The following is a 13,664-nucleotide window of genomic DNA, read 5'->3' on the forward strand; positions in this document are numbered from 1 at the left end:
ATGGGTGTGGTGTAGGAGAGTTCTAGAACTGAAAGTAGTTTCAACCAATCAAAAGTTGTGTTTCATGATCACATGACCTACCGTACGCTTACGGTACGCTTACGGTACGCTTACGGCAAAAGTGCGCATGCGCGTAAAAAAGACACGCGCTTGCGCGCATGCGCATAACAGACACTACCCGACACTTCCGCGTAACGTGCGCGTGTAGCGTACACGCCCCACGCGGAGTACGCGCGGCTACGCAAATTGCGTAACTATACGCAAGCAGCGTGGATAAATAACGGACGTAGCGTAAACCGTACGCTTACCGTGAGCTTACGGTACGCGTACTAAAAAAATAATTAAAAAAAAAAAAAAAAAAAGTACTTCAAATAAATTTTACATGTTTATTTTAAAAAATATATTAAAAAAAACATATTAAAGAATTTTAAAAATTTAATCATAGTCTTTATAAAAGGTAAGAAAATTAAAATTAAAATATGTTAGAAAAAATAGAAGAAAAAAAAAAAATTAGCATTTAAAAAACCTTGCAAAGTCACTGAAAAAACCATGGGTTTCACACACGTTATAGTTAGGACTTAGCATTAAAAAAACCTTAGAAATTCAGTGAAAAAACCATAGGTTTCACACACGTTATAGTTAGGAATTAGCATTTAAAAAACCTTAGAAATTCAGTGAAAAAAACCATAGGTTAAACACATGTTATAGTTAGCTGGACATTTTACTCGTAAAAAACCATTGAAATTGCCACGTTATAGTTAGTTCAGCTAACTATAACTCGCGCGCCCGCAATGCACTGCTGATGACGTCACATATTACATCACTCATGACATGGTCAGTGACATCACTCATGACATCACTGATGACATCTCAAATGACATCACTGATGACATCATCCTTGTGATAGAGTGGTAGACCTCCTCTCACCCTAATAAAACCTTTGATACACACATACAAAAATAGAGACTAAAATTTACAAAAGAATGGACATACCAATAACAGTTACAACAACCTCTTCAGTAATTCTAAGATCCACATACACATCCATTCATTCACCAACAGTTCAAAACAGTCACTCATACATGTACTCACTTATCATATGTACTCATACACCTATACATCCTGTTACACAATGCCACTTATCCATAGAGCTACTCACACACATAGTCACCCATGCTAATAAAGAATAAAACATACATTTACTTGCATATACAGTTATTCACACACCACCACACTTACTTCTACGGAAACTTACACATACTTAGTCTTTTAAACAATCACTTATAGAAACACATACTTATTCATACAAGAACTCTTCCAATGTCTCACTCTCACATATACTCACTTATTTACACCAATAGTCACATATACTAGTTTAAAACATATGTAGTTACTCATAAAGACACTATTGAGACAGTCATTCACTCACTAACACACCCATACACACACTCATCCACCCATACAGTCCTGCACACATGCTGTCTTCAACATATACAAAGAGTGAGCCACTCATTCATGCACCTATGCACTACGTAATACCCGCCACCGAACCATGAAGACACTCAGACTGATACTCAAAAAACCAACTAATAACCCATATAGACACCCATGTAGCTACTCACCAACCCATGCAGCCACATATACACAAAGTGAGAGACTGATACAGATATTTCCATATTTAAACATTACTCACTAAGCCATGTATTCACTATGATACACTTAATCAGTCAGCTACACAATCAATTTTTCAAAAACAAATCATCCATTTAGACACTTATATACCCATTTATTCTTCCATCGACCTTGAGATATACATAAATAAAACATATTTAATTTTCAGGAAAACACACATTCACTGGATGATGTCATCAGTGATGTCATTTGAGATGTCATCAGTGATGTCATGAGTGATGTCACTGACCATGTCATGAGTGATGTAATATGTGACGTCACCAGCAGTGCATTGCGGGCGCGCGAGTTATAGTTAGCTGAACTAACTATAACGTGGCAATTTCAATGGTTTTTTACGAGTAAAATGTCCAGCTAACTATAACATGTGTTTAACCTATGGTTTTTTTCACTGAATTTCTAAGGTTTTTTAAATGCTAATTCCTAACTATAACGTGTGTGAAACCTATGGTTTTTTTCACTATATATATATATATATATATATATATATATATATTCACTGAAAAAACCATAGGTTTCACACATGTTATAGTTAGCGGAAATTTTACTGATAAAAAACCAGTGAAATTGCCCAGTTATAGTTAGTGCTGGCAACTATAACTCACGCGACCGCAATCCTCTGCTGATGCTAATACTGTATTTAGACACTTATTTGCCCATGTCTTCTTCCATACATTTTTAGCTATACATATATTACAAATATTTTTTTTTCATAAAGACACATATGTCATCAGCAGAAGATTGCGGTCGCGTGAGTTATAGTTGCCAGCACTAACTATAACGGGGCAATTTCACTGGTTTTTTATCAGTAAAATTTCCGCTAACTATAACATGTGTGAAACCTATGGTTTTTTCAGTGAATTTGTACGGTTTTTTAAATGCTAAGTTACTTTACGCCATTCGAGGCGTGCGCGCCCACTTAACGCAGTTCGTTCCGTGCACGGTTTTTATCAACTTTAATAAGCCCTGTACATTTGGTGGCCTTCGGCCACCAAAAGCACAGGGGGTGGGGTCAATGTGGATAGTGTTTTTTTTATTTCGATTTTATAATTTCATGTTGCCAAAATTTAGTTTTTTTTACCTATTAATAAGCCCTGTACATTTGGTGGCCTACGGCCACCAAAAGCACAGGGGGTGGGGTAAGTGGGGATAGTGTTTTTTTTTTTTTTTTTTTTACCGTACGCTTACGGTAAGCGTACGGTAAGCGTACTAGGCGAAATTGCCGAAAAAAAAATAAAACCGTTTTTGCTCTTGGGGGATGTTTGGGGACTCCCTCAACATGACTATGTGGGAGGGAGTTGTCAAAACAGCCCCGTAACATGTTTTTGGCCATCTTGTTTGATAAACAACACTCAGTGCGAGAGACAAAATGGCGGCCGCCGCTTCCTGGTTTCGGCCGATTCGAATGTTTACTAAGATCTAAGAGCCAATCAGAATCGCGCTCGCGCACGCCACCGTACGCTTACGGTAAGCGTACGGTAAGCGTACCGTAAGCGGGCTCAGATATATATATTGATTTAAAGGCTATTTTCTCAGAATCTACTGAACAGATTTACACCAAACCTACAAAAGGCACTTCCTTGACCTAGGGACTACCTCTCTGCCAAATTTCTAGTAATTCTGTTCAGCCGTTCGGGCTGTAGCTCGTTCTAAAGGTCCTATGGAAAAATGCATGGGAAAAACGCGTTTTGGGACCCCCCTTTTATCTCAGCCCCCGCTTGACGAATCCCCCCCGAGACGTTCAGGGTAGGAGCGGAGCGTAGCGCCCCACCTATTTTGAGAAATTCGCGAGGATTCATCGACCGGCGCCAAAGTTATTCAAAATAGAATGTTGAGGTTTTCCTATGGAAAAGGGGTCCTAACTATAACTACCTACTGGCGACCGCCAGTAGGTAATATATATATATATATATCTGAGGCTTATTGCTTTTTTATGTACCGTGGGACTCCCACTTCGACGACGGGGAATATTCAAGCATGTGAATCTATGAAAGACACCCCAATACTGGAGAACTTTACATTGGCAAAGAGTTGAACCCAGTCTGCGCAGGGGGCAGACAACAAGTACAGTACCTCCACCCCTGGATGAATATACTATTGAAGCAACTAAGGAAACTGGATTAACCTACTACTGGAGAAATCAAAAGAGCTAACATACTTCTAACATACTGCTAAACAAACTGTGAGTACCCAAATCAACATTGTGCCTGTGTGCTGGGTGATCTCCTTTGCCCATACTACGCAACTCCTATAGTTGAGCCTGCAAGCGCTGTGCCTGTAACTGCTTCTGTGCAGAATGGTGAATTTTACAAAGAACTTGTAAGCGCTGTGCTCGCGCTTTACTCATGCCGCAAAGTAATTGAAAGTGAGGAGAATTTCAAAGCCCTGCGCCTGTGATGGATTCTGTGCCAATTGGTGGATTTTACAAAGAACTTGTAAGCGCTGTGCTCGCGCTCATGCCGCAAACTAATTGAAAGTAAACACTTAACCAATGTACCGTGGAACGTTCTCCATTGCCTGCACTCCTCGACAAACCAAGGAACGCTCTCCATTGCCTGCACTCCTCATTTCAACACTGACTCGCGGTGTGCTCTACTTACCAAACGAAAACAGACGCAAGGAACTAGGACGTTTTCCTTCGTGGGAGCATCGTTTTCTTGATTAAAGCAACGTTTTCTGCGACATTTCGGATCTTCACCACGCGTTATTTGGCTCAATTTTCATCACCATCTTATCTACACGACATTCTGGTCTGTTATTTTAAGGTTTTTTTTATTTTATTTTATTGTGTTAGTTTGTTGTTTAACCTAACATTTGATTCTCTTTCAGGTGGGACTAGAATTAACCAGTGATTATTCTTACCGATTTAGTGTTGATGTACCACGAGACACCGTAAATTGTTGCCTAGATAACAATATGTAATCCTATGTTTGGAAAGGATTACAACTTTGAACATAATGGGCAGAGGGCAGTTAATAACCATGTACTCTATGCAAAATATGAGGATGTTATGATGATGATTGAAAAACAAAAATAATAAAAAATATTCACAATAAAAAAAAATTATTATTACTGATTTAGACCATATTGTACTGTAGTCTTTACCTTGGCTGGCCAAGGTTTAGCTGTCCCTCTTTTTCTTCCCATACCTGGGGACCCTTCCATTCCTTGGAAAGAATGGAAAAAGTGTTTAACTTCTGTATTAGCAACTGGCGCGGAAAAATATGGTCCCATACGCAGGCAAGCCATTCTGCTTCACCACTTAGGTGTTGAAGGGCGTCACTTGTACGAAGATCTTGCCGAGATCTCCTTAGGAATGGGTGATGGTCAGCCAAGTAATGTCTATGACATGACTAGGCAAATGTTAGATATGCGGTTCACTACCAAGGTTAATGTTGTTTTAGAAAGGCATACATTTTTCTGTCGCACACAAAAAATGGATGAGGATATTGCAACTTATGTTGCTGCCTTAAGGGGACTTTAACGTGTCGTTTTGAAGGATTGGGGATTCTCTCATACGTGATCAAATAGTGAGGTGTACTAATAATAAGAGCGTGCGTGAAAAGTAACTCATTAAGGATCCTACGTTAGAAAAGGCGACTCAGATAGCCAAAGGACTGGAGCATACAGATTATGGATAAAGGAAATGGACAAATGTAGCAATTATGGTGTCAAAAGAACAAACTTCCAAAGGGCCCGAGGTTCATGCATGTGTTGATGAGAATTAAACAGTGAAGCACGCTGTGAGATTGCAAAGTAAGCCTCCTAACACACCTAATGACGTTCCTTGCGTTGCCACTAAAGCCCCAGGGACCAGTGCGCGAGTGATTGTGTTATCAGTGTGGTGCCCCTGGTCACATTGCTTCTAGCACCAAGTGTATGGCCAAGAATGTAATTTGTAGAGCGTATGGCAAGAGAGGACATCTTGCCAAAGTTTGTACATCTAAAACTCAATTTTCACAAGAAGTGGATGACACGTGAGAATATTTATGCATTGATGTGTGTGGATGGTTTTGGTGTTCTCTATGAATCATGCTGCAACTGCACGGTTTTGGATTGTAGTATTGTCAAAGTACAGATAAGTTGGAAAAGCCTCACTGTAGCATAAGCTTGGATATGAATGATGTTAGAATGCAAGTCGATTCGGAAAGTTTGTATACATTGCTATCCAAAGAAATGTATTCCAAGGTGTGGGGAGGTATGAGCAATATGGAGTCTTAAGACAAGTCTGATATCAAAGCTGTGGTTTACGGTGGAAAGACGACTGAAAATTTGGGCTAAACTGGATGGTGATTTGCTTTAATGGGAAAAAAGTGTATGGTCGTGTATACTTGACAAGACAAGGCTCAAATTTACTGGGTTGGAGCCATCAAAAGGATCTGGGGATTGCGCTCAATCCAAATGCGACTGAGCCAGTCATGTCTACTGTTGTGCATATCGTTGACACTTCTGAAACAACTGATCGAGAAGTTTCCTAAGGTTTTCTCCGATAATTTGGGGAAACTTAAGAACCTTTCTCAAAAAGACTATTCTAAAGAATAAAGCGGTGCCTATCGTACACAAAGTGAGAAACGTACCCCATTTAATGAGAGGTCCTCTCCAAGAAGAACTCGAGAAATTGTTAGAGCAAGAAATTATTGAACCCATTGAGGCCTCGGAATGGTTGGCACCTATCGTGGTCGCGCCCAAGGATGGGGGAAGATTCATTTATGTGTGGATTTGCGTGATTTGAACAGAAGTTTATGAGTGGATAGGCCACCGTTACCCAATATTTCTGAGATGCTGACAGCCATGAGAGGGGGAGTGCTATTCAGTGTGATTGACATGACTGCGGTATATAACCAGATTGACCTGAATGAGGAATCAAGGCACCTCACTTTGTTACACCACTGGGTGCATTTCGTTACTGCAGGATGCCATTTGGCTTAGCATCTGCCTCAGCGGTGTTTCAGAGAGTCATGCAACAGTTATTTGTCGGTATGAAAGAGGTCCTCTACTTTCAGGATGATGTGTGGGTTGTAGGAAAGAACAGTGCACACCATGTTGAAGTGATGCAAGTTCTGAAGCCAATGGAGAGTCACAGATGGACTATAAAGAAAGAAAAATGTCAATTGAGGAAAAGTTGTGTGACGTATTTGGGGCATGAGATATCTGATGCAGGGATTAGACACAAGAAAAGTATTGTGTCTGTTATCAAGGATGCCCCTTCTCCTCTAAACAATGAACAGCTAAAATAATTTCTTGGCATGGAAAAATACTGTTCCAAATTTGTGAATGGTTTTACAGAAATTGTGGAACCACTGAGGTTACTAATGAAGAATAGTGTTGAGTTTGAATGGGGTAATATTTGCGACAAGGCATTCAATAGGGTAAAGTCCTGCATTCTCCATGCTCCCACTATTGGTCATTTCGATGTTAAAGCTAATACTTTCATTACCACTAATGCCAGTGCTGTGGGGATTGGTGCTGTCCTGACCCAAGTGTGTGAGGGCAAGAGAAGATTATCGGATTTGCATCAAGGAGTCTTCAAGGCACAGATGTGTCACATTCTGTAATTGAAAAGGCAGCCCTGGCAAACTGTTGTCGAGGATGCCGGTGGATGAAGTTGAGGTAGACATGGAAGGTGTTGAGGTGATCAGGTCCTGTGAGGAACAGGCGTTTGATAAGGAGGAGTGGACTAATGACATGTTGAATGATGATGTGCTGCAACCGGTAATGAGGTGTGTATTCCGAAGGATGGCAGGAGGATCTTACTTAGGATGTTCGCTTCAAATGTTATCACCATGTTGAGGCTGAGTGGAGTGTGAGTTAAGGGAAAATGTTTAGGAGTCAATTGGTACCACCAGCAGGTCTTAGAAATAAGATTATGAACATCGCGCATGAGGGGCATCTGGGCAGAAATTGTACCTCAGTCATTTTGGTGGCCTGGCATGGACACTGTTGTTGAGGAGTTGGCAAGGAATGCTATGTGCATGCTAAAGCGGTTAAACCAAAGTTGTAAGGCAACCTTCCCTTTCATGTGTGGCTTTTCCTAAGCGTCCTAAGGAGAAGGTGGTGATTGACTTCTTGGGTCCCATCTCCAAACTCTGTTCGCATAGCAAGTTTTTGATGGTCTTAGTAGACTACCACTCCAAGTGGTTTGTCATTGAGACGGCTGATTGCATTGACACTGAGAAGGTGATTGGGTTCATGGAAAGAGTGTTCATGAACGCAGGCATCCCCAAGACCCTTGTATTTGATAATGGAGTTCAATTGGTATCGAAGAGAATGCAAGAATTTCTGTGCAAGTTGGGGGTCAAACATGAAAAGTTTGCCATGTTCAGACCTCAAGCAAACGGTTTAGTTGAAAGAATCAACAATTAAATAATGGATAACATTCAACTTTGAATGTCAAATTGTTTGTCATGTATTGAGGAACTCAAGAAATTAGTGTGGTCATATAAGGCGAAGCCCCATTCCGTGACTGGGGTGTCGCCATTTGTCTCTCTCAAGGGGCGAGAGCCTGGTGTAAAAGAAGTCCCTGGTTGGCTTAAAAATAAGGAATGTGTATGGGTTGATCGTGCTGCTGTGGAGAGTGATGTTGCAAAGTAGCAATTGGCTGCGACAAACTACTACAATGACAGGAAAGGTGTTAAAGTTCATGGTATAAAGGAAGGAGACTGGGTTGTGGTAAAAAGAGGGAATTGTCACCAAAGGTGAAAGCAAATTCTCTAAACCTATGCAAGTGAAAACTGTGAAGGAGAATATTCTTATTTTAACTGATGGTTCTGCTTGGAGTGCTGGAAATGTTTGTAAATGTCATGCTCCTCAGCAAATTCTTTGTGACTAATGTTTCTGTGGTTTCCCCTTCTTATTGTTCCCTTCTTTGCATTGTTAAGTGGGTTAATTGTGTGTGTTAATTTTGTTGCTGTCTATAGGGGGGGGGGATGTGTGGAGTCTTCTCAATGAAAATGGAATGTAAGGCTTGTTGCCAGGGTGGAATGTTACTCTTTGAAGGAAGAAGCAGTTAGGACCGAGAAGCTGGAAGGAAGACCTGGAGATACCCGTCATTGCATCTTATCAATAAAGATACCGATCTTCACTTGCTGTGTTGGAGTGGATCTTTACAGACCCCCAGTGGGATGGTGGTGACAGGTCTTGCACTGAGCAAGTATTGTCTTAATCATAAGACTGCTGGCATGCTCCACTGAAAGAAAGACCTAAAATTCAGTCCAGAAAATGTTGTCCAAGCCACACAAAATCCTGTTGGAAATTAGCCAAGGAAGAAAATGCTGTAGTTAATAGGCTTAAAATTACAGATGACCAACAACAAAGGTGATTAAGTGTGGCATTGTCTCAAAAAGAAGTGAAGTGTGGCTTAGGAGAGTGATAACGCAGTGAAACTCAGCCTTGTGATAGTTGATTACACAGTGAAGCCTAGCTCAGAAGCAGTGTCACCAAGCAGTCAAGCTTGACCTCAGATGAGAGAGCAGAAGAGCTCACCCTCATTGCTGATTAAGTATTGGACCTAAGAATTTATGCCACCATGCTCATCTTCATTTAAGCAGTGAACCTCGGCCTTAAATTGGTAGATCAAAGAATGAAGGTCTGCCTCAGACAGAGGAATTAACCAAGTAGCACTGCCTCAGCAGTGAGTAAGCAGGTGCACCTCAGCCTTTGGGGATGGGGCTTCATTATGGGTATAATTAAGCATTAAGGCTGCCCAGTTTAAGAGTGGAATATGCAGCCAAGCCCAGTTTTTTTAAATAGAGGCAAGAACGAAATTAAGCACGGTTACCTCAGTTGTTTAAGATGTGAAGTTCAGCCTAAAAGATGAGCAGTGATGTTTAGCCTCATAGGCTAATCTGTCAGCGCTTTCTCTCAGATAGTCTGCATGAAAGCCACAACACTGATGCTAGGTCAGGGGCTGTGTTATCGTAAAAAATTGATGAGGGAATTTGTCCCTAAAAAGAAGATTCAAAACATAATTTTAATAAGGGGCAATAAAAAAGGACTGGCTTAAAAAGGGTTAGAGATCAGTATATTCGAAAACCATGAAGTTTTATTAAAAATATTAAGTGCAATAGAGAAAGCAAAACTATAGTTTGTCTCAAAAGATCAGTTATAAGACTAAGAAATCAATTGTCAAAGGTTCATCAATTTCTTCAGATTTTGCTAATACTGCATCGATTTCAAATGATAATTCCTGAGTGTGCAGCAAATCAATAAAGAAATGGTCTGCATCCCTAATAGAGACTCCAAGAAAAACTGTCTCGCCCTTAAAATCAAGGCTTTTTTAAACAACTTTTACAATGGAAATCGATGGAACTCACACAGTCATGATTGGGTGAGCAATTGTAACACATTGTGAAATCACAGTACATTATTAAATGTCATATTGCCACCATCCGAACACTATCACCCTAAATGAATATCAATAAGTTTCCCCTTGACTTGATGTCATCGTAGGTGTCAAAACAAATCTGGTTATATAAACAATGAAAAGTCTCATAAATTAAAACTAACTAAAGGCTTCCTCCTGAGTTCTTCATGAACATCTTATCACAAAGCATCAGATTACATTTTGCTGCGTGCGGTGTCAATGAGAAATAAAAACACACAATGAATATTATGGATGCCCCAAGAACAAAATGGAGTCAATATCTAATTGAGGCCCTCTTTCGCTAATGCAGTAAAACATCTTTGTGTATATCACAGCATTACCATTTCAAATGCAAAAGGTTCACGTCAATAGTCAAAAATAATTCTAATCAGAAAATAGTCAAGTCGTTAAACCTCAGCCTCATACGGACGAGCAGCTTCAGACAGAAGTGAGAGAACAGTGAGTTTTATCCAAGCATAACTTAGTAGGAGGAAAGGGGTGGGGGGGGGGGGGTGGGGTTTGGGGGAGTACTGCAAGCACAAAATAGCTGACTGATGCAAAAGGGTTCAAGAAATGTAGGGTTTACACAAGACTAGCCTTGACCAGCAGGAATCCTACTGAAAGACCAGGCTAGACTATCCCTTGTATACACTACTCACCCAAATGAGCATATATTGCGCCCCATACTGCTGAGTCTGAGAGACAATAATACTATCAAGTGATCACTCTCATTCAGGCAATAGACCGAATGGAGGAAGGTCAGAGGTTTAACTCCACCGAGTTTATCCCAGGACACCATGTTTCTTTCACAAAAGGCACCTCCAAACTCCTGCCAAAGGGGGAACCAGTTACAAGCAAGTGACATGGGGCACTCGGTCAGCGTTTGTCAACTAACCACTAGTCATGACACCAATAGAAGCAGATCAGAGTTGTAATTCCCCCTTACCCCAGGTGTGTAACAAACAGTCCCTTACCTTTCAAGGGCCTCTGGGGCAGTGGGGACGAGCACAGGCAAGTCCTGGCTACATCACGGGCCACAATGGCAAAACCGTAACCTGCACAAAAAAAGAAAAAGGAGGAAAATTAATTATATCAGAGACAAACTGCAGCCAGTCTCAGAGCTCCTTCCCCACAGAGCCTGCACAAGTCCAATTTTGCCCCGCATGTCCCAAGTAAACAATATTCTATCTCTTCTGCTGTCAAGGTTACTTTAGACCAAACACTCGTTCATACCAAAATACAAAGTCCTTCCTATAAATCCTAGGGTATCTCTGAAGGCTGGAGCATACCTAGACAGCAAAGATTAGCAACAGCACTCTCAGAATCGTGAAGAACATAGCAGATGGTCAGAAAGACCAGAGAGCAGGATCTGTCCAGGGTTAAATAAACAGCAGAATAGTGGGTTGTGTGTGTGACACCAGCACACAACCGTCCCCTGAAAAGCAAAAGGAAGGACTGGGCACAATGAAGCAGAATGGTTAAGATGCAAGCCCTGGAAGTCCTAGTTCATTTTTAGCTTTATTTGTATAGCGCTTCATATCTTATTGTGAGGCATTCCAGTGCACTGGCAAAGGGGCAACAAGCTACGTCATAGAGAAGGGCTTGGTTGAAGGAGTGTTCACAGTTTGCTTTAGGTAAATATGTTTGATAGCTTCTACATGTGGATGTCGCAGTCCTTGGTTCTGTGTGTCATACACTGGTGGGTCTCAATATGGAACGGATTAGCTCGCCCGTGAAAATGCACTTGTCTAGAGTGACTGCTCACCTCAGTCACCGCAGCATCCCCAACCTTGGTGCACCCAACAAGCAGTCTCACCGTACAAAAGAAAACACAGTCTCATACAAAGCCTTCCAATAAGACACAAAGAGCAGCATAGATGCAAACGAACCGCAAAATACACCAGAGGGAAGTTTACTCTACCAAAGAGACCAAAAGCTCACACCAACCCTTCTAGTAAGAAAGAGCAGCAGAAAATCCACAAATTCGCCAAAACCCCACACTAGCTTGCAATACAACTGATGTGTGTTGAATAGCGTACAGCAAAGAGAAACCGTAGATGACGGACCAAAAGAACCTAGCCAATAAAAAACGGGGCATTCACCAATTGGGTGAAAAACCGTCTCTGCCAGTAGAAAAGAAAATTTTCGACCTACTCAATCCCAGGGCGGACCGCATGCGCCCTGAGTAGGTCGTAATGACGGAGGGTTGCTGAGCACAGGTTTCTACAGGCCCCTCCACCCAGACAGACCATGAGGCATATTTTAGCCACAAAATAAATACTACGCGTTCAGAATCAACCGTATGTATTTTTCCAATGCTCACACAATAGGTGTGCATTCATAATTTATATTTCACTTTATTATAGGTCCTGCACTGAGTGGTACACAAGGGGCTTGCCCCTTTGTTGTCCCGATGAAGAGGTGTAGGGGATACCTCGAAACATGTTGACACAATACTAGAGATTATAATTACATAAGTTATTTTTCCCTTTTATTAACCCCTTTTTATCCTTACCAACTAGGAGCAGGAATAAAACATTAGCTCACTGGTTAGGCAAATTTTTAAATATCACTCACACCACTCCCCCTACACTGCACTACACATATCTTCACAAAGTGCTCCTACGTAACTTCGCAAGTCGCAGCACGCCCCAAGCAGAAGATGTTTGGAATGGCCCCAATGATGAAGCATGTCACCTAGGGGCAACCATGGGTGAGTGAGGGAACTCGAGAAAAGAAATTTTTCTTTTCTATTGGCAGAGGAGGTTTTTCACCCAATTGGTGAATCCCCCGTTTTTTCTTGGCTAGGTTCTTTTGATCCTTCATCTACGGATTCTTTTTTCTGTACTCTGAACACACAGGAGGGTGAACCTAGCACAAACCTCCTCCTCCCCCTCTTTCGGATTGATGTTGAAAAGGGTAGCAATTTCCTGGACCTCGCTTACCTACAAGGGTCACATCTTTCAGCATCAGCAGCACCTAGCTCTGTGAGAGATCAAAGTGGTGATGCACGACCCATCGTGGAAGCAGCATCCTATCAACTCTAGTCTGAGGGCCTCTTCTGCTCCCTCTCATATACAGACTGTTGAGTGGTTGAATGATTAATGTGTTGGAGCAAGGGAGTTTTTGAGAGTCTTTCTGGCTAGTCTGAGAGGCTGTGATTCAGAATCTATGATGGATGGATTAATGACTAAGTGATAAGAAAGAAAAACGAGGGTTGGAAAATGGTGAGGACTGAAGTTGTCTTGATGTTTGCTTCTGCAAAATCAACCATCCTTCCCTGGAGCATATGGAAAGCAAATTGGATGAACTGAAGAAAATACTAGGTTGGTTGGTAGTTCATGACTACATTCAGTGTAGTTCATCAAGACCGAAGAGGAAAAGGATTTCAGGACCCCCACAACTTCCGAGGAGGCAGACTGAGATGAGTCCTACCCAGACATTTCCTGCAACACATGCAAGGGAGGAGGCAGAGGATGTCTTTCAGGAGCTTCAACAGGACCTTAAAGTGGTTCTGGTGTTTGGGACAGGCTGAACGCTCTTCAATGGGGACCTCATGCAAACCTTAGCAAGGCGCACACCTAAGATAGAAACTTTTCACAAGTGTTCACGC

General features: G+C 41.5%; 1 protein-coding gene across 9 annotated transcripts in view; it reads right to left on the minus strand.

Moving 5' to 3' along the window:
* The window catches only part of TNRC6B (trinucleotide repeat containing adaptor 6B), a 1,192,955-nt gene that overhangs the window by 1,060,722 nt on the left and 118,569 nt on the right, over positions 1-13,664 (minus strand). For all 9 annotated transcript variants that reach the window (XM_085601248.1, XM_085601251.1, XM_085601245.1 and 6 more), the window contains one exon: positions 11,026-11,106. Coding sequence is in view for 6 of the 9 variants with exons in the window: in XM_085601251.1 (XP_085457377.1) it covers positions 11,026-11,106 (81 nt within the window). In the remaining 3 variants the exon portion in view is untranslated. The remainder of the gene's footprint in view (positions 1-11,025; positions 11,107-13,664) is intronic.

The sequence above is a fragment of the Triturus cristatus genome, chromosome 4_2 (assembly GCF_964204655.1).
Source record: "Triturus cristatus chromosome 4_2, aTriCri1.1, whole genome shotgun sequence".
Classification (NCBI taxonomy): Eukaryota; Metazoa; Chordata; class Amphibia; order Caudata; family Salamandridae; genus Triturus; species Triturus cristatus.